The sequence below is a fragment of the Alligator mississippiensis genome, chromosome 15 (genome assembly GCF_030867095.1).
Source record: "Alligator mississippiensis isolate rAllMis1 chromosome 15, rAllMis1, whole genome shotgun sequence".
Taxonomy (NCBI): domain Eukaryota; kingdom Metazoa; phylum Chordata; order Crocodylia; family Alligatoridae; genus Alligator; species Alligator mississippiensis.
Window position 1 is genome coordinate 16142176 of NC_081838.1, and position 22428 is coordinate 16164603.

Below are 22428 nucleotides of genomic sequence, written 5' to 3' on the forward strand. Positions count from 1 at the left end.
CCTGTCCCCTGGAAAGTTTCTGTTCTCAATTTTTCCTGGACCTCAGTCAAAGAGGACTGGGTCCTGATATGTGTTTGAACTACAAAGTCAGGGGGGTGGGGGACAGCTTCACATTTTGGAAAGAAACCTTTTTTGCTTTAGAAATCTCCATGTGGGAGGAGTTTGCAGGTGGGGGCCTGCTGCTTGGGTCTGTGGGGTGCATGAGGGTGTGGGTAAGACAGATTTTAGAGCCTTAGAAAGTTAAAACCCAGGTACATGGCACTGAGCTGGTACATACCACTGGGGCCTGGGCTGGGTGACAGCTTTCTAAATCAGGCTGTGCTCAGTGGAGCTACCTGCTAGTTGCTCATCAAGGGCTGTCTCAGCCCCAACAGGTCTGCGGGAAGCCTGGATCCATGTGTTCTCCAGGCTGTCAGCCCAGCTCAGCTACTGGCCCTGAGTTCCCTTGGAGCCAGGCTGGGAGCTGCACCTACTTTTCCCCACATTTGTCCCCTGGGCTTAGAAATGGTGCAGGGTGGGGGGTTCCCAGTGGCCCCTAACCTTGGAGCTGCCCCAGCCAGGAAACATCTCCAAGTCCTGGTGCTTGGGGTGCAGTCCCCTGTTCTTGATGCCAGTGTCTGAATCCGCCTTGGCATAGACAGACTGACCCCATATCAGAACAGACATGTTAAAGGCTGGAGGAGAAGGTGGCAAAGTGAACTGGGATCCTTCTTGCAATGCTCTGGGGCTGGTGCTTGGCACAGGGAGCTTGTGCCCTTCCAGCTGCATCTCCCTGGCCCATGGGAAAGCTGGGCCTTGCTCGTGTTCACCCTGCAGAGCTCCCTGCATTGTTCCTCTCTGGGGCATCCAGCCCTGCGAGGCAGGTACAGGAGATACAATGACCACTAAGGCGGTTTTCCCAGGGGCAAGAGAGTACCCCTGGAGGTAATGTATAGTAATAAACCTCCCATATTCCTTTCCCACTGGAAGATTTTGGCTTTATGCCTATTTTATGGACCTGGGTGATTTCTTCCTAGCTTGCTTCTGTGGCCATATGGCCTAGAGCATGTGAAACCCAGGGGCATCCACACCCCAAGTCTCTGGGCTTGGGCTTGGGCTTACACGTTGGATACCCGCTAAATGATTTGAAAACATCTGAAACCCCAGGTGGAGGTGGAGGATGTTTGCTGGTTGTAGGTCCAGTTATGGTTCATGCAGCCCGGACCAGAGCACTGAGGGTGTTATCTGCCATGTGGGTGCTCGGGGCTGTGCGGCCGGCAGATCGGGCGGGCTGTGGGTCCGTGGCCGCCGCCTCCCGCTTGGCCCGGGCCGAGAGCAGCGTGGCCGGAGCCGCCGCCTCCCCGGAGCGGCCGCAGCCGCCGGCCCAGCGCCGTGCCCGGCATGGCCGGGGCCCCGCGCCTCCTCCTGCTCCTGCTGGCGCTGCCGCGGGCCGGGGAGCGCGGCCGGGCCGGGCCGGGCCGGGCCGGGCGGGCCCGGGAAGGGCGCGGGCAGCGCCGAGCTCCCGGCAGGGCGAGCCCCGCAGCGGGGCAGGGCCGGCGGCGGGGGAGGCCGGGGGAAAGGCCGGGGCCGGCGGCACGACAGCCTCGGACCTGCCCCTGCCCGGGCGGGACAGGGACCTTGCACCCGGAGCGGCAGGAGCGGGCGGGGCGGGGCGGGGCGGGGCTGTGTGGACAGGGGTGCCCGGGGCTGGGCAGGGCAATGCCCGTGTGCGCGGGGGTCCCCCTTAATCCGTGCTGTTCGCTGCCAAGTGCAGCATGGTCGGGAGCTTGCTTTTATCCGTGTTGACTCTAGCTGTGTAGGACCCCGCGTCCTCCGGCCTCAGGTCGGTGATGTGCAGTGCGAGGCCGGCGTTGGGGACACGCAGGCGGCCCCTATAGCGCCTGTCTGTGACAAGGACACTCGCGGGGTCTCCTGGTCCCGCCGATGCTAGACTCTCTGTGCCAATCGTCCAGGCAGCAGTATCTAATGTCTCCCCTGCCGGGATCTCGAGAGGAAACGTGACCGTCTCCCCCGCGGTCCCGACCAGCTCTGTCGCGGCGGCGTCTGCACCGGCTCCGGACCATGCTGCACTTGTCGGGGAACAACACGGACTGAGGGCGACCCCCGCGCACACGGGCATTGCCCTGCCCAGCCCCGGCCGCTCCTGCCGCTCCGGGTGCAAGGTCCCTGTCCCGGCCGGGCAGGGGCAGGTCCGAGGCTGTCGTGCCGCCGGCCCCGGCCTTTGTCCCCGGCCCCGCCGCCGCCACTGCTGCTTGAAAAGGGACCCGGGGCGGGGGCAGCAGACAGCCCGGCACGAAGGGAGGATGGAGGGCCCCTGAGGTCTGTGGTGCAAGCGGATGGGGCCGTGGGGAGAGGAGGATCGATCCTAGCAGGGTTCAGACACACAGACCTGCAGAGGAGGAACTTACTCAGAGGCCGCAGCTTTTTAATTTTTTTGCTGTAAAACTATCTCATATATTTATAAAGTTATGTATATACACACCTTGTAGTCGCTGTTCATTACCTCATTAACCCACCAGTAGAAAGCCCGCGCACCGTTATAATAGAGGCACCCCAGAATAGCGCTCCCATGCAGGGGTCTCAAGGTGTCATCTCCCTCCAGCCCCGTCTCACTCCAGTCCCTGAACACGGGGTTTGAGACTCAGTTCATTAGCTGTCCCTTTCGCAGGAGGACCCACCGCTGCAGTCACTTCTGCTGTCCTCATCGCTCTTTCCCACTCTGGTCGTCTCCACCTCCACTTTGCTTCGCTCCTGACACTGGACATGAACTGATGGAAGCAGGCGACAGGCTCCCTGGGGTTTAGTCTGGTGCCCGTGCAGCATCACCTCTCTTCACAGCTGTTCAACCCCTGTCACTGCTTTGCCCAGACACTTTACCTTCTTCCACACCTCCTAGGTGAGTGAGCAGAGCCATAGGAGGTGATCTACAGTCTCTGTGGCACCTTGGCAGATTGCTCTTTGGCAGCTCAGTCTCCATGGTTGCCCCTATCTATGTCCCAGATGCAGCTGCCCCTCATGGCTCCTTGGCCAGGATAGGAGCAATGCCAGGAGCACTCTAGGGTGAACTCCAGCCAGGCCCAGCTCTCCTGGGCCAGGTACATACAGCTGTAAGGACACAAGCTCCCCATGCCAGGCACCAGTCTCAGGGCGGTGCAAGAAATAGCCCAGCTCACTGCACCACCTCTTTCTCCAATTTTTGACCCCTCTGTACTGATATGGAGCCAGGGGGATGGGCGGTGACCACTATGCCCCCACACCTGCAGCCTGTCCAGTCCAGGTAGGATCAGACACTGGCATCAAGAACAGGGCACCAGGTCCCTGAGTGCCAGGGCCTGAAGCTGTGCCCTGGCAGGGGCAGGTCCTAGGTGCTGGGCTGCTGGGACCTCCCCACCCAAGCAGCATCAGTCAGTGCAGGGGGTGGAAAGGGGCAGACTCCTGCAGTTTTGGGGCAATTCTTGGATTCATCAAGTAGCTGAATTCCTGGGTCCTGAGTCTTTGCTGCGCTGTGCCAGTAAGGGCTGTGCTGCAGTGGATGAGAGGCCAAGCATGGGGCCGCTCCTGGGCAGCATCAGTTTGTGATGCCTGTGTCATAGCACTTAGGGTTGGAAGGGACCTAAACAGATCACCAGGTCTGACCCCCTGCCCTGGGCAGGAACAGGTGCCGGGATCATATCACCCCAGCCAAATATCTGTCCAGCCTCCTCTTGAAGACCCCCAAGGTAGGAGAGAGCACTACCTCCCTTGGGAGCCCATTCCAGAGCCTGGCAGCCCTAACTGTTAGACAGAAGATTCAGGCTGGACATCAGGAAACATTACTTTACAATTTGTGGCCATTATTCCTAGTAACCCCAGGTGGTGCCCAGGGAACAGAGCCTCCTCCAATTTCCGCTGGTCCCACCTGGTGAGTTTGTAAATGGCCACCCCCCTCAGCTTTCTCTTGTGGAGGCTGAATAGATGAAGGCCTTTAGCCTCTCTTCATAGGGCCTGCCCTGCTGCCCCTTGACCATGTGAATGGCCCTTCTCTGGACCCTCTCAGTGCTAGCCACATCCCTCTTGAATTGTGGCACCCAGAATTGGAGGCGGTCCTCCAACTGCAGCCTGACCAGTGCCACATAGAGGGGAAGGATCACATCCCTGTCCCTGCCTGTGATGCATCTGTAGATGCACGACATGGTGTGGTTAACCTTACTGACCACTTCCTCGCATTGGCAGCTCATGTTCATGCTGGAGTCAACAATGACTCCAAGATCTCTTTCTGCCACCCTGCTGACAAAAAAGGGTGCTCACAGCATATAGGTGTGTTGCTGGTTCCTATTCCCTAGATGCAGCATCTTGCACTTGTCTGCAATGAATGCCATCCTATTCTCATCTGCCCATTTCTACAACCTTTCTAGATCTACCTGGATGCTCTCCCTTCCCTTCAGCATGCTCACATTGCCCCACATCTTGGTGTTGTCAGTGAATTTGGACAGTGTGCTTTCCACACCTACATCCAGATTGCTGATGAAGATGTTGAACAGTACTAGCCTCAGGACCGAGCCCTGAGGGACCCCACTGCCCACATCTGTCCAGGTCGAAAATGACCCATCCACCACCACCCTTTGAGTGTGACCATCCAGCCAATTTGCCACCCATCTGACAGTGTAGGCATTGTGGCGGGCCAGTAGGGGGCGCTCCTGCCTTGAGCCGCCCACCTTCCAGGCTCTGAGTGCCTCCCTGGGGTGCCTCCGGTCGGGCGGACCCCTTCCCTGGAGCACACCCGCTAGCCTGGGGTTCCCGCTGCCACCATCCAAGGCTCTGGACTCAATTCTGGCTCTGCGCACCTTGGAGAACGCAGGCCTGATCGTTCAACGGGTACTAGACCCAATACAAGCACTTGAGGCACTTCCCAAGTCAGGGGCTTAATAGGAAAGTCTCCCTTAGTCCCCAGACCTAAGGGGCCTCCTCGGCATAATTTAGACCCACCCCTCAATAAGTCTCCCACACCGGTCACAACGGAGAACTTTATTGGTTACAGGGGGTAGGGTGAAAACAGGGGAAAAGGTAGAGCAGTATCCTAGAAATATCAGAGGAATATCAGAGGAATCCCATAGAGCAAACCAGCATGGCTGAGGTAGCCTTTTGATCTTGCATCTGAGTTACTGTAAGCTAAATATCTAGTCGGATCTCAAGTAGCTCACTCACACGCATCATCTAGAGGTGGTTGAATTTTTCCTCTGGAGGCAGGGCATTCTTTGAGCATGCAGTTATGAGGAGAGAGCCAGTTTCAGCTGGTGAAGCTCCTCTCCCAGTTTCAGATTCACCTGGATGACCGCATGGCTAATGGCTGCCTCCTTCCTGGACCGGGCCTTTAAATAATCTTTCTGAACGCAGCAGCCCGGTCCAATCGAAGCTGCTGAGCCACTAGCCAACCAATTTAAAAAGCATCACTGGCTACCTGGGCCCATGAGCGGGGCTTTTCCCTCCCCCTCCCCAGGTGACCAGAGAATCCACATTGGAGGCACCAGCCTTTTGTCATGTGGGCAGGGAGGAAGATCCCCCTCCCTGAGGGATTCAACACCAGCCTCTCACACTGGCAGAGACAGATGTCTGGAGAGGGGCACAGACGGTGGCATTTCTGCCACAGGCATCAATGCAGTAGTCACCAAGTTTTTTAAGAGAATGTAGTGGGAAACCGTGTCAAAGGCCTTCTTAAAGTTGAGGAAGATGACATTTACCCTAACACCTTGTCCAGGGACTTTGTAACCTGATCATAAAAAGAAGCCAGGTTAGTCGGGCAGGACCTGCTCTCAATGAACCCATGTTGGTTGCCCCTGAGCATTACCTCCCCTGTTAGGCCCGTGCAGATGTGCTCATAGATCATTTTCTCAAAGGTCTTCCCAAGGACCAAGATGAGACTAACTGCCCTATAGTTGCCCAGGTCCTCCTTTCTCCCCTTCTTGTAAATGGGGAACACACGGGCCCTATTCCAATCCTCTGGAAGTGCCCCACAAGTGCTCATAGAGCCATGCCAGGGGCCCCACTATGACTCTCAACAATTCCCTCAGCACCCTCGGGTGAAGAGCAAATGGACCTACTGATTTAAACAAGTCCAGCCCCTCCAAAAGTTCCCTAAATAGGTTGTCCCTCACCCTAGGCATGGTGGTGCCTCCCCTGGGTCCATCCGTAACCCTGCTCGGGAATATGGAGGCAAAGAATTCAGTAAAGAGGTCAGCTTTTTTGGTTGCTGCAATCACCAGATTGCCAAGCCTGTCCTGTAGGGGCCACACATTACCCCGTGCCTTCTTCTTTCTTCTTATGTATTTGAAAAAGGACTTTTTATTATCCTTAATTCTGGTCGCTAGCCCTAGCTCCATCTCTGCCTTGGCCTTCCTAACAGCCTCCCTGCAATCCTGAGCAATGGAGGTGTAATACTCCTTAGTGATAGCCCCTTGCTTCCACTGCTTGTACGTCTCCTTTCTTGCCTTCAGGCATCCCTGGATGCCTTTACTGAGCCATGTGGGCTACTTAGCACTCCTGCCCCCCTTGGTGCACATTGGCACTGACTCCCTTTAAGCTCGGAGGATCGTCTCCTTGATGAACAACCACCCGTCTTGGACTCCCATCTCACCGAAGCTCTGAGATCCCAATGCCTCTCTTACTAACCTTCTTAGCTTACAGAAGATGGTCCTCCTGAAGTCAAGGACCTCTGTCTTGCTGCTTGCTGTCACCACCCTGCCCAGAATGGTAAACTTCAGCAGGTGATGATCACTGTCACTCAGGTGGCCGAGTACCTGCAGACCCCTCACCAGGTCCTTGCCTGTGGCAAGAACCAAGTCCAGCAAGGCATTTCCCCTGGTGGCACTGTGCACCTCCTGGGGTAGGTGGAGGTCCTGTATCTCAGCTAGGAACCTACGTGAGCGGTCAGACCTGGCTGAGTACTCCTCCCAGCAGATGTCCGGGTAGTGTAGGTCACCTATGACAACCACATCCCTTTACAGCCCCCGTGAGCTGACCGGAGAATTCCCGGTCCAGCTCATCCCCCGGTGAGGCGGTCTGTAGTAGACGCCCACCATCAAGTGCCTTTCCGCACGACCCCTTTCCCCATGTGTCTGTGGGCTCTTGCACACAGCCAGTCCCTGTCCTGTAGACTGAGGGCCAGGGTCTTCCACTCTGGTTGTCTCCACCTCCACTTCGCTGCTGCTGTCCTTTCCCTCCCAGGGGTCTTGACAGCTCCTGTGCCAGGTATCCCTTTGCCAGATGGATTTGGCTGCAGGTCCCGCTGGGCAGGGGAGGAGACAGGTGTGGGGGACCATCTGCTCTAGGGTGCCCACAGTGCTGGGGGATGCATGAGGGACTGGCCTTGGGTGCTGGGACTCGGACCCCCACAGACGCACCAGCTGCTTCACCTGCATGCTGCAGACATGAAAGCAAACCCTTCGAAGCTGCAGGCAAACGCCTCCCACAGTCCCTCCCTCCTAGGGGAGTAGGGCCGGCTCAGTCCTGTTTTGGCTGCTTTCCAGCCATGATGTGCACTGCCACAGTACTGGTGATCAGCACTGCCAGCACCAGCAGCAGGACGAACCCTTTGGTCTGGCAGTAGGACAGCCAGGAGGCTGGAACAGAGCAAGGCAACGGGTCAGAGCTGGGGGCAGCAATCAGCCTGTGGCAGGGCTGCAGTCCCTTCCTGGCTGCAAGTCAGCAGGAGCAGGCAGTACCAAGGAAGGGTCCCAGGGGGAGTCTTGGGCTGTGAATGGGGTTGGGGTCCCAAAGTGGGCAATCCCAGTGCCCGACGCCAGGTCTCTCACAATGCCACTCAGAGCAGAGGAAATGCCCTTTACTGTAACTGCGGTGACGGGGAAACAGTATTTGCTTGGTTATAGGAGGTTATAGGTTATAGGAGAGCTCAGAGCTATGGCAGGTTGACCTGTAGTCTGGGGAGTCAGGTCTGATCACCAGGTAAAACCAATTAATTCATATGGTGGGACAACCTGTTGCCCAGCACTAGCAATGGCAGTATCACTTTGAGTGTACAAGTCCAGAAACTGGGGCATGGAATAACTATGGGCCATAACTCTAAGGCTCTTTATATCCACAAGAGCAAAGTGTCTAAATACCTCCCAAGTCCCAGCACTAAGTCTGGCCCATGAGCATGCAAAGCTTGGGAGCAGGCAGGTGCAAGTCTCCAGTAAATCTTGTTCTCTGGGTTTCTGTAGACAAGAACTTGCTTCCAACAGCAAGCTCATTTCTGCTTTGGGGTGACTCAAAGGGGCCCTCAGACCAGACAGGGACAACCCCTAGTCAGGTTCCTACTAGGGGACATTTACCTGTAGAGACGTTGCACAGCGGTTTGACATGGATGGTGGCCATGCCCTAGCTGGCTGCATTGCTGGCGTTGCAGTGATAGAAGGTGTCATTGCAGCCTGCAGTGATGTCCAGCTGCAGCTGGGATTGATGCCCCAGGAGCAGCTGGTCCTCTCTGGCTGGGCTGGAAGATGCACCTTAGGACCAGCTGTCAGTGACTCCATTGGCATCCTGCACCTGGCAGGATAGGGTAACATTGCACCGTCCATGCCCTGGGTGAGCAGAGAGTGCTGTAAGGTTGGGCTGGCAGACTCGGCCTGGAAGGAGAAGTCCTGGTGAGAGGGGCTGAGGGCAGTGGGTGCCCCCAAATAGGTGAGGCTGGGGGGAAGCAGGGCCCAGATACTCACCAAACACAGACACATGGAAGCAGGTGGTATCGAGACTGCTGGATGCAGATGTCATATCTATAAAATAGATACCACTTTCTGACTTGTTACCCAGCTCAATCTGCAGCGAGAGATTCCTGGGATGGAAGATGATTCTCCTGCCTAGCAGGGAGGCTGTGTTGAGGTCCACATGACTGTCCTTCTTAACAAGTGTCACAATCCGATAGTGCCCTCCAGAGCTGAGTCGCATTGTCCACATGATTTCATTTCAACCCGATGATCTATTTTCGGTACTAACAGCATGGTTTCCTCAGCAGCCACTGCCATTTCTTTACAACTTAGTGCTTCAGAAAGGACTGGGAGGAGAAGGGAGGGGAGGGAGGGGAGGAGGGTTGAAACATTCCTAACTCCAGCGGGGAAATGCTGTCTGGCTCCAAGGCCCCGGCAGAGCTGGGCTGAGAGCCTGGAGAACAGGTGGGTCCAGGCTTCCCACAGACCTGGGTACCTGCAACCCCACATCCGGGTTGAGACAGCCCTTGATGAGCAGCTAGCAGGTAGCTCCACTGAGCACAGACTGATTTAACTAGCAGTCACCCAGCCCAGGCCCCAGGGTCATTCAGCTCAGGGACATGCATCTGAGTTTTCATCTTCTGAGTCATTAAGCTCTGTCCCCCGCCCATGCACCCCACAGGCCCAAGCTGCATCCCCACACCTGCCAACTCCTCCCACACACAGATTTCCAAAGCTGCAAAAGCTTCTTTTCAAAATGAAAGGATCATCAACCCTGCCTATTTCCCATTTCAAATGCATGTAAAGACCCAATACTCTTCAACAGAGGTGCAGGAAACATTCAGAGCAGACACTTCCATGGGATCAGAAGCAGATGCTTCCAAGCCAGCTAAGCTCTTTCCAGGCTGCCTGCCTTGTATTTGCGTGCAGTGCTAAGTAGATTCATAGATGCTAGGGTCGGAAGGGACCTCAATAGATCATCAAGTTTGACCCCCTGCATAGGCAGGAAAGAGTGCTGGGTTTAGATGACCCCAGCTAGATGCCTATCTAACCTCCTCTTGAAGACCCCCCAGGGTAGGGGAGAGCACCACCTCCCTTGGGAGCCCGTTCCAGACCTTGGCCACTCTAACTGTGAAGAAGTTCTTCCTAATGTCCAGTCTAAATCTGCTCTCTGCTAGCTTGTGGCCATTATTTCTTGTAACCCCCAGGGGCGCCTTGATGAATGAAACCTCACCAATTCCCTTCTGTGCCCCCGTGATGAACTTATAGGCAGCCACAAGGTCGCCTCTCAACCTTCTCTTGCGGAGGCTGAAGGGGTCCAGGTGCCCCAGTCTCTCCTCATAGGGCTTGGCCTGCAAGTCCTTAACGATAGTCCCTCAATGCCAGGTGCGCGCCAAGTGATTCCAGCAAAGTCAGGCGTCTCCGATCGACACTGTCAGAGGGATTACCGGGGAAGTTGTCTTGATCAGGATCCAGTCTTCACTCACACTGGGGGTTCGGGGTCCGGGCTTGGAAAGCAATTACAGTTCTGTTCCCGCCTTCCTGCTGGTTACCTGACGCATGCACTTTTTGTACCTAGTCTTAGGCTAATCTGTTGGCTTTAGAGCCACCCACAATCTTGCCCTAGAGCTGTTACCCTATGGGATGAAAAGGTGTTAAAAATTATTATAAAAGTTTACTACAGACTCGGGTTTATCCAATAAGCAATTACAATGCAGCATATTCAGGTTTGACATTAACATTACTCCACCTAAATCCAACCCCTTTAGATTTCTCTGACTACGCTTTCTTGATACATGCTTTCCTGGAACGTGCTGGATGGGCCTGGCGGTTGGATCCAGTTTTTATCATCAAGGCTGAACTTTGAGCAAAAACAGTTAGGTCAGCTAATCTCACAGCTATAGCTTTGTCTTTGAGGGTCAGTCAGTTCCACAAACAGTTAGTTTTATCATTTTGGTTAAACTTGCGACAGGCAAGTTACATTTGCGGGTTACAAACTTACAAGCTTTATATAAGGCAAAAATTCCAAATGCCTAGACCACAATTCAATCAAAGCATGGAGCTTAAGTCAATCACAAAGGTCAAAATCCACGCCTGATGGCTTCTGGATCCCAACAGAGCACCCTGGGGGGTCTCTGCTCCTGGGTCCAAGCCTGTGTAAAGCCTCCCCCTGGGCACCAGGGCCAGTGGCAGCAGGAATAGCCCCTTGGCCCAGCAGGAGAGCAGTGCCCTGCCTGGGCAGAGGAGCAGGAGCAGGGGCCAGGCCGGGCCCCGGGGTGGGTGCCATGGAGGCAGGCTTTCAAGGAGGGGTGGGAAGTGCGGGGACAGGCAGCAGAGCATGTTGGGAGCTCTCCCCTGATGGGGCTGGGCTGGGTTTGCTGCAAAAGAGAAATGGGGGGCTGGAGTGTTTGGGCATTACCCCTGCCAGTGGAGAGCCAGCCTTACAGGGACGTTGGCACCCACAGTGCTGATGGCTGAACAAGCCCTGGGACCCATGGTGCAACCTCAGGGGGCTCTTGGGCCGTGGGGGGAGCATTGACCCTGAGGGTTCAGAGGCAGACAGTGCAGAGGAGGGAAGGTTTGTGTAGAGGCTGCAGCTGCCCCCGGGACAGCAGTGTTGTGCCTTGCCTATGTCTGTGTGCCCCTGAGCCCAGCCAGTGACTGCCCTGCAGACTGGGGTCTTGATCGTTTGGCCCCCTGGGCAGGGGAGGAGGCAGCGATGGGGTGAAACTTCTGCAGGGCGCCCGTGCTGCTTTAGGAACTGGTCTCCGACACTCATAGTCAGACCCCTGCAGCCCACCGGCTGCTTCTCCTCCGTGCTGCAGCCTCCCCTCATCCTTCTCTCTCAGAGCGGAGCAGGGCTGGTGTGGGCTGGGCCCTGCTCAGTCCTGTTTCAGTGGCTTACCAGCCATGATGTGCACTGCCACGGTCCCGGTGATCAGCGCCCCCAGCACCAACAGCAAGATGAGCCCCTTGGCCTGGCAGTAGGAGAGTGATGAGGCCTGGGCAGGCATGGTTGCTGGAACTACAGCAAGGCAGAGGGTCAGAGCCAGGGGGAAGGGGCTGGTGCTTCCCCACGCTGTTTGCCCTGGGGGGGCAGCAGGGATAGGGCCAGCCCCTGGGGTACTTCCAGGGCCAAGAGGAGCCCTGCAGGGAGCTCCATGGTCTGGGCCCTCCCTGCACAGAGATGGTGCATGTGTCTGCCTAGGTAGGAGGGTCAGAGCAAATCTGCAGGGGAGGAATTTGGGCTGGAGAGTGGTGCAGCATCTGCCTGGAGTCAGGTGCTTTGTGGCCCCCCAACAGCCTGCACCATGAGGACCATTCTCCCCAGGTGTGAGCTGCATGTAGCTTCCCCACAGGGCATGTTACCTGCACAAAGGGCCTTGACAGAGGCCATCGTGGAGCTGCTGCTGGCGGGGTTCTGCACTGTGCACGTGACGTTTATCAGAAGATCTGGGTGAGTAATGATCACAATGGATCCTTGACTGAACATACGGAGGGGCTGTGGGGTGCTCCAGCTGTACGTCACCTTGTTGCCTCCATTGGGGATGGTGCAGCTCAGGGTCATGTTACAGGACCCATTCACACAGCTCTGGGCATTGCAGTGAATCATGGGCTCTGGCAGCCGCTCTGCAGGGAGAGGGAAGGAACCAAAATGGGAGGATACAGGTGTGAAGGGAAGAAAACAGCGCCTCGCCTTCCTGCAAGCAATTATCTAAGACACTACTGGGAGAGCAGAGCCCCTGAGACCACCAGGTGACAAAGCAGAGAAGATAAAGGCCTATCAGCCCCACCTCAGGCGATGCTGGATGGTCCCTGTAGCAGGCCCTGGGGATTGAAGACCCCCAAAGGGATGTGTCTGGTGTGAGATGCCCCTGATGACTGATATTTCTGTCCAGGAGTCCTTGCTCAGAAATATCCACACTTGTGTGCTCTTAGCGTGGAGGTGACAATGGTGCTGCACAATGTGTATTTACTCCAGCTGCAGCTGTAATGCTCACAGCCCGGATCTGTCCAGTGCCCCCCACTGACAGACTGCTGCCCTGGACTGGTCGCAAGTAGGAGTGCTCATCCTGCCCCTTCCAGGGAGGGGGATTCACAGCCCCTGGAGGTATCCATCCCCTTTCCTGTGCCCTTCCAGACCTTTATATTAACTAGCTGTTGCATTTCACCTGCAGAGGAGAGACTGGTACAGGGGCTTCCTGGGCAGAGACTCTTTAATTCCTACACTGTCAGTGTTATTTTTGGTACAGATTAAAATAAGCTAGCACTCACCATAGATGTGCAGCGTGAAAAGCCTGGTGAATTGGCTTTTATCTGTGTTGACTTGAGCTGTGTAGGTCCCCGCATCCTCCAGCCTCAGGTCAGTGATATGCAGTGAGAGGCTGTCATTGGGGACACGCAGGCGGCCCCTATAGCTTCTGTCTGACACAACGACACTCAGGGGGTCTCCTGCTATCGCCATTGCTAGATTCTCTGTGCCAATCGTCCAGGCAGCAGTATCTAATGTCTCCCCTGCTGGGATCTCGAGAGGAAACGTGACCGTCTCCCCTGGGGTCCCGACCAGCTCTGTTAGGGCGGCCTCTGGGGTCCTGACCACCTCTGTTGTGGGGGCTTCTGTGCCTGCTCCAGACCATCCTGCATTTGACAGGGGACAACATGGATTCAAGGCAGCGGTGCTGGATCCCCGCACACACGGGCATTGACTTTCCCAGCCCCAGGCACCTCTGCCCACACAGCCTAGGGCTCTGCCTGCTTCCAGGAGCAGGAGGAGGCACAGGACCCCAAGGCCCAAGACCCAGCTCCACCAGTCTGCCAGGCTCTCGGAGGAGCCAGACTGGGATGGAGGTTGGGGCAGCTAGAGCGTCCTCAATGATGCTAGGCCCCTTCCTCTGGTTTCATTCAGGTCAGGCTCATGAACCAGCTCCATAGGATCCAGGAAGATGCTAAACATCCCTGTCCCCACTCATATGTCTGGTGCAAAGGGGGCACTTACCTGTGTAGTTGCACAGCGGTTCAACATCGATGGTGGCCATGCCCCAGCTGATGGCATTGCTGACATTGCAGTGATAGAAGGTGTTGCTGCTTTTACTGATCTCCAGCTGCAGATCGGCTTGATGCTGTTGGAGCCAATGATCCTCTGGGGCTGGGCTGGAAGATACGCCTCGAGACCAGCTGTAGGTGACCCAGGCAGCTTTGGGCACCAAGCAGGACAGGGTAAGGTAGCACCATCCACACTCCTGGGAAGTAGATGCCTTGATCTTGGGCTGCCGCACATGGCCTGGAAGAAGAAGTCCCAGTGAGAGGGTCTGCGTGCCCTGGGGGTCACCACGGCGGAAAAGAAGCACCCCCAAACTCACCAAGCACAAACAGCCGAAAATTATTGGTGATTCCAGAGCCATCCCCCAGCTTCAGGTCCATGGTGTAGAGGCCACTTTCTTTCTCCGTGACCAAGTTAATCTGCAGCGAGAGATTGCCAGGGTGGAAAGAGACTCTGTCAGCAAAGGGCAGAAACGGACTGGCCGAGGTCCTGTTCTGATTATGTCCGAGGATCCAGTAGGTCTGTGAACCAAGTTTCACTTTCCAGTTGATTGCCACCAAGGATGACGGCCATGTCTTGGGCTGCAGCCGAACCGTCTCCCCAACAGCAGCCATCACTTTTACTTCTTGACAACCTGGGGGTTCAGAAAGGCAAGGGGGAGAGGAGGGTTCACAGACTTCTCAGCTCCTGAGAGAAATACAGGCTGCCTCACACTTCTCTCGGGTGCAAAGGGCACTTAGAGGCAAGCCGTGTCTTGCATTTTCTACAGAAGAAGTAGAAAAGATGCATCTCCCTGGAAGCAACTGCTGCTTTTTGATATCCCTCATCCTAGCCCAGTGTTCCCCTCTTCAAAGCACTGCACAAACACGGCTCCCAAAGACAGTCTCTGATCCAAAGACCCCCCTCTCCCATGCCTGAGCTCGCCCCACGCTGCACTGGGGGAAGAGCAGCCCCTTGTCACTCACCTCCAGCTTGAACTAGCAGAAGGAGGGAGAGCAGGAGGGCTCCGAGAGCCCCCTTCATCCCAGCTGAGCTGCACAGGGCAGGAGAGTGCAGCCAAGGAGGAGGAGAGCTAGGTTATGTGGCCAGGCTGAAGAAGTCAGATCGAGAAATGATGACTAATGAGGAAGCAGGCTGACTTCTCCCTTGAGTGGTCAATCCTGCAGGCCCTGAGCACTCCACACGTGCAAGCAACCCTGCATAAAGCAGGGGAACATTGGCTTGAGTGGGGCTGGGTTGTGAATCCATCACCCAGCAGCAGAGGAAGTGTGTGAAGAGGCCCAGGGCAGTGTGATCAGATGCTGGGTCTCCCTTCCAGCACCCTCAGGCCCCGATCCTGCCACGGCTTGCCAAAATCCTGACTCAGCAACCTGTCCCACAGCATAGAAACCCCCTCCCAACCCTGCCCACTGGCACTTCCTCCTGGTTCCTCTGTGGCTGCACAAAGGGGGAATAGGCAGAGAAGAGCAATAAGGAAGGGGGCAGATTCGGGGATAGAAGAGGTTAAAGGAGGGCAGGGGGTTAATACTGCCATCCCTCAGCAGCTCAGCCAGGATCCATAGGGCTGCCCACCCTTTCCCCTCTCCTTTGCTCTACTCCATGCTGGGACAGGAGCCAGCCTCAGCCTCGGCATAGCCAAGAGCTTTCTGCACTGAGCTAGTGCAGTAAAGGCTATTCCTGTTGTTACCTGCATAACAGACCCAGGGCCAGGTCGGCAACTGCCAGGGAGGCAGGAAACAGGTCGCAGCCCGACTGTCCACCGATCACACCCGATGCATAAGATGAGCACGGATCCAGGGGCTGCTCTTACATGAAAGTGCCACTGCTTTTGCCTGCCAATACAGTGAGGATGAGGTATGTACCAGCCACGGGATGTACAACTTCCCCCCACCCAGGCCCACCTGCCTCGCTGCCTAGAAAGAGCAAATCCTGCTTGGCCAGCTGAACTGTCTCAGTGTTTCCAGGATCCCAGGGCTCTAATCCAAACTGGGTGCTGTGTGCATGGGGAAGCTGCGGGTTGGCATCCTAGTGAAACTGCCAGGAGCATTCCCTGTCCCCTGGCTCACTGACCTGAAATGCCCCTTGTTACCCCCAACAAACGTGCTGCCCCATTACACTTGTCTGCTAAGTGCTGAGCAGATGGGCTGAGATTGCTTCCCATGACTGCACGGCTGCAATACCGTGACACTGAAACCATGCAAAGAAGCCTATACTCACTTCTAATTTTTTTTTTTTTTTAAACTAATTCTGTTTCCAGGCCAAATCTGTTCCGAATTAAGTTCCAAGTTTCCACTGAGCAGAGCTCAATGGTTCCAGTCTATGTGGTGCTACCACCAGCCTGTCTCGTCTCTCCCAAGCTCATCACTTTGGTGCATGAAATACTTCCATAATCCATGGCAGGCTCCTGCAAGCAAGCTCCAAGCCTGGAGGCCTTGGGGTTCAGACGTCCCCTCATCTCACTTTCACTGAGCCAGAAGGAGGAAGCTAGAGGGAGAGCCTCACAGCAATCCCTCATCACTATAAACTGTGTAGCCAAAATCCTTGCCTTGGAGGCATTTGTAGACTCTTGCAGGGCTGCCCACCCACGGTGCAAGGGACAGGCCTCTACCCTCAATGACAACTTACCATCAGAGGATCATAGAAAATGAGGGTTGGAGGGACCTCAGGACGTCATATCTAGTCCCACCCCCTGCTCAAAGCAAAATCAGCCCCAGCTGCACCGTCCCATCCAAGGCTTTGTCTAGCTGGGTCTTAAATATCTCCAAGGATGGAGATTTCCCAACCTGTCTGCGGAAACTATTCCAGTGCTTCACCACCCTCCTAGTAAGAAAGCTTTTCCTAATATTTAACCTCAACCTGTGTTGCTGCAACTGGAGCCCATTGCTCCTTGTCCTGTCATCTGCCACCACTGAGATCAGTGCAGGTCCATCCTCTTTGCAACCACCCTGCAAGGAGTTACAGGCTGCTATTAAATCCCCCCTCAGTCTTCTCCTCTGCAGACTAAGTAAGCCCAGTGCACTCAGCTTCTCCACACCAGTCACGTGCCCCAGCCTATGAACCATTTTCATTGCCCTCCGCTGGACTTTCTCGAATGTGTCCACCTCCTTTCTGTAGCGAGGGCCAAAACTGGACACAGGACTCCCGATGTGGGCTCCTCAGTGCTGAATAAAGAGGAAGAATCACTTTCTTCTATCTGCTGGCAATGCTCCTACCAATGCAGCCCAGTACGGCATTAGCCTTTTTGGCACCAACAGCACACTGCTGGATCATATTCATCTCCTTTTCCCCAGGTCCTTTTCTCTGGAGCTGCTGCCCAGCCAGTCAGCCCCGGCCTGTACCGCCCCATGGGATTGCTCCGTCCTAAGTGCAGGACTTTACACTTGTCCTTGTTGAACCTCATGGGACTCCTTTTGGCCCAGTCCTCCAATTTGTCTAGGTCACTCTGAATCCCAGCCCTACCCTCCAGGGTAGCTACTCCTCTCTGCAGTTTGATGTCATCTGCGAACTTGCTGAGGGTGCACTGCATCACATCCTCCAGGTCGATGACGAAGACACTCAACAAAACCGGCCCGAGGACCGATCCGTGAGGCACTGCTCTTGATACCAGCTGCTTCTGTTTGTCAAATGTGGTTAACTTTAACTGGGAGTCTCTATTCCAAGCTCATCTTTTCCTTCTTAGGTGGGGGTATGTTTGCTCTCACTGTTCCTCTTTTGCTCAGACTATATTTATTCAATTTAGTTAGCCAACTTCCTGTTAAGTGTGAAGGCAGGGACAGTATTTTTCCATTTGCTCCTTTCACCAGATGCTTGTCTTGACCACAATTCAAGCTTAGCGTGCAGTTTGAGCTAAGCACAAAAGTCAAACCAGCCCTGAAGGCCTCTGGGTCCGAACACAGCACCCTGCAGGATCTCTGCTCCTGGGTCCGAGCCTGTGTAAAGCCTCCCCCTGGGCGCCAGGGCTGGTAGCAGCAGGATGAGTCTCTTGGCCCAGCAGTAGAGCACTGCCTGCCTGAATGGAAGAGTAGGAGCAGGGGCCAGGCCGGGCACCTGGGCGGGCACATGCCCAGGGCAGTTGTCCGAGAAGGGACAGAAGTGCAGGGGCAGGTGGCAAGACTGGCCAGGAGCTCCCCTCTGCTGGGGTTGGGCTAGGCTGGACTGGGCTGGGCTCACAGGAAAGGGGAATAGTGTGGGGGGACCTGGGCACCAGCCCTGCCAGTGGAGACCCTGTGCCCTGTTCAGTCCTGTTTTGCCTGCTTATCAGCCACAATGGTCCCAATGATCAGCACCCCCAGCACCAGCAGCAGGACGAGCCCCTTGGCCTGGCAGCAGGACAGCGATGAGGTGTGGGAGGGTGGTTGTGCTGGAACTAGAGCAAGGCAGCGGCTCAGAGCCAGGGGCAGTGGCTGGTGCTGCCCCATGGTGTTTGCCCTGCAGGGCAGTGGGGTTGGAGACAGCCCCTGGGATGCTGCTAGGGGGAAGAAGAGCCCCATCGGGAGGTCAGGGCTGGGCCGTCCCTGAAGAGATGGTGCGTGTGACTCCCTCTGTAGCAGGGTCAGGGGAGATTTGTAGGGCAGAGATTTGGGGTGGGGAAGGGGCAGCATCTAGTCAGGTGTTTCCTAGCAGCAAACATGTGGGCCTGATGCCTGTTCTCCCCAGGTGAAGGCTGTGCAGAGCTTCCCCATAAGACACGTTACCTGTGCAGAGGGCACTGGCACAGGCGCTCATCGTGGAGCTGCTGCTGACGGGGTTGTGCACGGTGCACTTGACATTTACTGGAAGATCTGGGTGAGAGATGATCACGCTGGATCCTTGAGTGGTCGTACTGGGGGCCTGGGGGTCTGCGGCACTCCAGTTGTAGGTCACATTGCTGCCTCTGTTGGGGATGGTGCAGCTCAGGGTGGTGTTACAGAGCCCATTGACACAGCTCTGGGCACCGCAGTCAATCGTGGGCTGGGGCAGACACTCTGCAGGGAGAGGAAAGGTACTGTAAATGGGAGGATACAGGTGTGACGGGAAGTAAACAGCACCCTGCCTTCCTGCAAGCATCTCCCTGAGACACTACCAGGAGAGCAGAGCTGCTGAGAGCACCAGGTGACAGAGCAGACAGGAAAAAGGCCTATTAGCCCCACTTTGGGCAATGCTGGGTCCATGCAGGAGGCTCCTGGGGATGGAAGACCCCCGCAGGGATGTGTCCGGTGTAAGATGCGCCTGCTGACTGGTATTTCTATGCAGGCTCCTTGCTCACAAATATCCACACTCATGATCTCTTAGAGCAGAGGTGACAAGGGCGCTGCACAAAATACATCTTCACTCCGGCTGTGTGGTGAAAGCAGAGACTGCTCCCCTGGACCGGGGCACAGAAACAGCAGTGCTAATCCTGCCTCTTCCACACAGTGGTATTCACATCCCTACCAGTGTATCCATCACTGTCACTGTGAGCTTCCAGGATTTAGGCTGTTGCAAAGTGAGGGGAGAGATTGTCTTTGAGGCTCAGCGGGCAGAGACTGTTTAACTCCTGTCAAGTTAAACTAATTGTCAAGTTATTTTTGCTGCAGAGTTAAAAAAAACCCTGCACTCACCATAGAGGCGCAGTGTGAAGAACCTGTTGAATTCCCTCTTGTCTGTGATGACTTTAGCTGTGTAGGACCCCGCGTCCTCCAGCCTCAGGTCGGCGATTTGCAGTGAGAGGCCGTCGTTGGGGACACGGAGGCGGCCCCTATAGCAATTCTCTGACACAAGGACACTCGGGGGGGGAGTCTCCTGGTGCCATGCTTGCTAGATTGCCTGTGCCAACAGTCCAGCCAGCAATGTCTAATCTCTCCCCTGCTGGGATCACAAAGACAAAGGTGACCGTCTCCCCCAGGGTCCCGACCAGCTCCATGGAGGCTGCATCTGCACCTGCTCCAGGCAGTCCTGCACCTTGAAAGGGAACAACACAGATTCAGGGTGACGGAGCTGGACCCCACCACACACATGGGCATTGTACTGCCCAGCCCCTGGCACCTCTTCCCGCAGAGCCTCAGACGCTGTCCGCTGACAGGGCCCTGCCCCTGCCTTGTCTGTGGGGCCGTGGCACAGCACCCCCAACTCTGGGCACTCATGTCTGCTTCTAGCATGGTGCCAGGACCACAGGGTCCAAGGCCCCTATCTCGCAGCCAGGGAGGAGCAGCTCTGGGGCTCTTGTGCCTCCTGTCCTGGCCTTTACTCCCCACCTGGCTCCCCCAAGCTGCTGGCCTCGCCTTGCCCCACTGAACTCTCACCTCACAAGCCCGGGGGACCCAGCCCCACTGGTCTGCCAGTCTCTCAGATGAACCACGCCAGGGTGGAGGGTGGTGCAGCTACAGCATCCTTAGTGCCGGGCAGCTCTGCAAGGCCCCTTCCTCTGGTTTCATCCAGGCCAGTCTCAGGAACAAGCTCCATAGGACACAGGAAGGTGCTTAACATCCCTGTCCCTCCTTGCATGTCTGGTGCAAAGGGGCACTTACCTGAGGAGTTGCACAGCAGTTTGACATCATTGCTGGCCTTGCAGCGATAGGTGTTGCTGCTGCTTCCAAGGATCTCCAGCTGCAGCTGGGCTGGGGAGACATGCACGCAGGTTGGCTAAGCTTTGAGGGAAGCTCCAGTGATTGAGGGCAGTGCCCAGCCTTCGCTTTGTGCCATGCACAAGAAAGGCATTGCTGTGCATGCAAGGCAGGCCTCCAGGCCTTGGGTCCGATCCCAGCTCTTTCTGGCAGGACCCGAGTCACCAGGTTGTGTTCCTGACTCTTCCTGGAAGGGCCCTGAGGTCTGTTCTCAGCGCTTCCAGGAAACACTTTGATAGCCTCTTGGTTCCCAGGAGTTGGACGGGGCCTTGAGGGTCAGGACCGCACGAGGCTGATCAGCTCACCTCACCCGCCACCAGCCGACACGCTCTGGGCCACATCCCAGGAAGAGGTTGCCCTGATCCCTCCCACCCCATGAGCTGCCAGCCCCCCAGGGCTCCTGCTCTGGTATAGGGAGGTCTTGCTTCCAACGTGCTTCCTCCCAGTTGGGTCCCACAGCCGGGCCGGCAGACAATGCCCTGCTCCCACCTCCCACCCCAGCCCCTGGGACTGAGGCCAGCCTGGAGCAGACCTCTTGGTGGGACATCAGAGCTGGCAGGAAAGACCCCCTGGGGAACTAGCCCTGCCAGTGGAGAGCCTGGCATGCAGGGACCTAGGCGGGGCAATGCGGATAGCTGAGTGTGCCCTGAGGGCCCACAGTGCTGGGTGCTGCATCAGGGACTGGCCTCTGACACTTGGAGCTGGACCCCAAAGACCCAGACATTGGGATTAGAGTCCACACAGGCCTTTAGCATACCTTTCAAGGTCCCATTGAACCTTTCCACCAGCCCATTTGTCCGAGGGTGGTAGGCTGTGGTCTTGAAGTGTTTCGCCCCACAGCACCCCCACAGGCACTTCATCACCTCCGCCAGGAAGTTCCCACCTCTGTCAGTCAGGATCTCCGAGGGGAAACCCAGCTGGAAGAAGATCTGGGTCAGGGCTTCAGCAACTATGGGTGCCTCCGTGCAAGTCAAGGCAATTGCCTCTGGGTACCAGGGCCCGAAATCCACACGAGTCAGGATGTATTTCTTCCCTCTACGAGTCTTGTGCCTCAGTGGGCCCACAATGTCTGTCCCCACTCTTTCGGAGGGTTGGTCAATGATAGGGAGGGGCTGGAGGGGAGCCTTTCTCTTGTCCCCACTTTTGCCCGTCCGTTGGCACGTCTCACAAGATTTGCAGTAGTCTGTCACATTCTGGGCAACTCTGGGCCAATAAAAGTTCATCTGCAGCTGCTGGCGAGTCCAATCCCTGCCCATGTGGCCAGCACATGGTAAATCATGAGCTATAGAAACCAATTGCTGCCTGAACTTAAGAGGTACCACGAGCTGGCGATAGGGCTCCCAGGACTCAGCATGGCTCCTAGGCACCCACAATCTATAGAGAAGTCCCTTATCCCAGATCACCTGTTCCCTCTTACCAGGGGGGAACGCTGTCTCTTGCTCCTGGGCCACCCGTCGGAGTTCTTCCAAGCTGGTGTCCTCGAGAACCTCCTGCTTGAACTCCTTCTGCCCGGCTAAGCAATCAGCTGGGAGTTTGGGTACTCCTGTAAGGAGTGCACCTTCACCCATGGGGATATCCTCCAACTTCTCCCCAAAAGTCTCGGTTTCCTCTGCCACTGACTGACCGGGCTCCTCCCTGGGGCTGTCATTTAACCCAAACTTGAGGGTACCAGTTTCCCCATTGACTGGCAAATGGCTTCAGCCAGAGGGAGCCTCTCCCTTCTCCTCCTCTGCCTCCACAGCCAGTTGGGTGACTGGGCCCTGGGAGGTTTCCACTCCTCCTGCCTTAGCCTGTCTACTCTGTTGACGAGTCACCACATTACCATGGTAGGGCTCTAGGAAGTGGTCCATCTCCCTCTGCAGGGATTTGAGCTCCATAATATCCCACCCTACCAATGCGGGGGCAGGACCCTCTTCCAGCACTCCTAGTTCTATGCACGTCCCACAGTCGCTCCACTGGATGGGGAGACGGGCTACTGGTACCTTGAATGTCTGGGGCCCCCATCCCTTGTAAGGTAAGGGTCCTCCCCGGGACTATATCCGAGGGTGAAACGAGGTTGGCTTTAATTAATGACACATTGGCCCCTGTGTTCATTTCCCTGATGAGGGCTCTCCCTTTTACCATTATC

The 22428-nt window shown here is 56.1% G+C and overlaps 1 protein-coding gene across 1 annotated transcript; it reads right to left on the minus strand.

Annotated features, from left to right (window-relative positions):
• Window positions 1–7476: 7476 nt before the first annotated feature.
• Window positions 7477–14654, minus strand: LOC132245873 (T-lymphocyte surface antigen Ly-9-like). The gene is made up of 6 exons (XM_059719074.1): window positions 14039–14654; window positions 13675–13959; window positions 12954–13316; window positions 12048–12308; window positions 11584–11703; window positions 7477–7595 (listed from the first exon to the last, which is right to left on the minus strand). The coding sequence occupies exons 1-6, from the start codon at window positions 14331–14333 to the stop codon at window positions 7477–7479; spliced, it is 1443 nt and encodes a 480-aa protein (XP_059575057.1). The 5' UTR covers window positions 14334–14654.
• Window positions 14655–22428: the final 7774 nt, after the last annotated feature.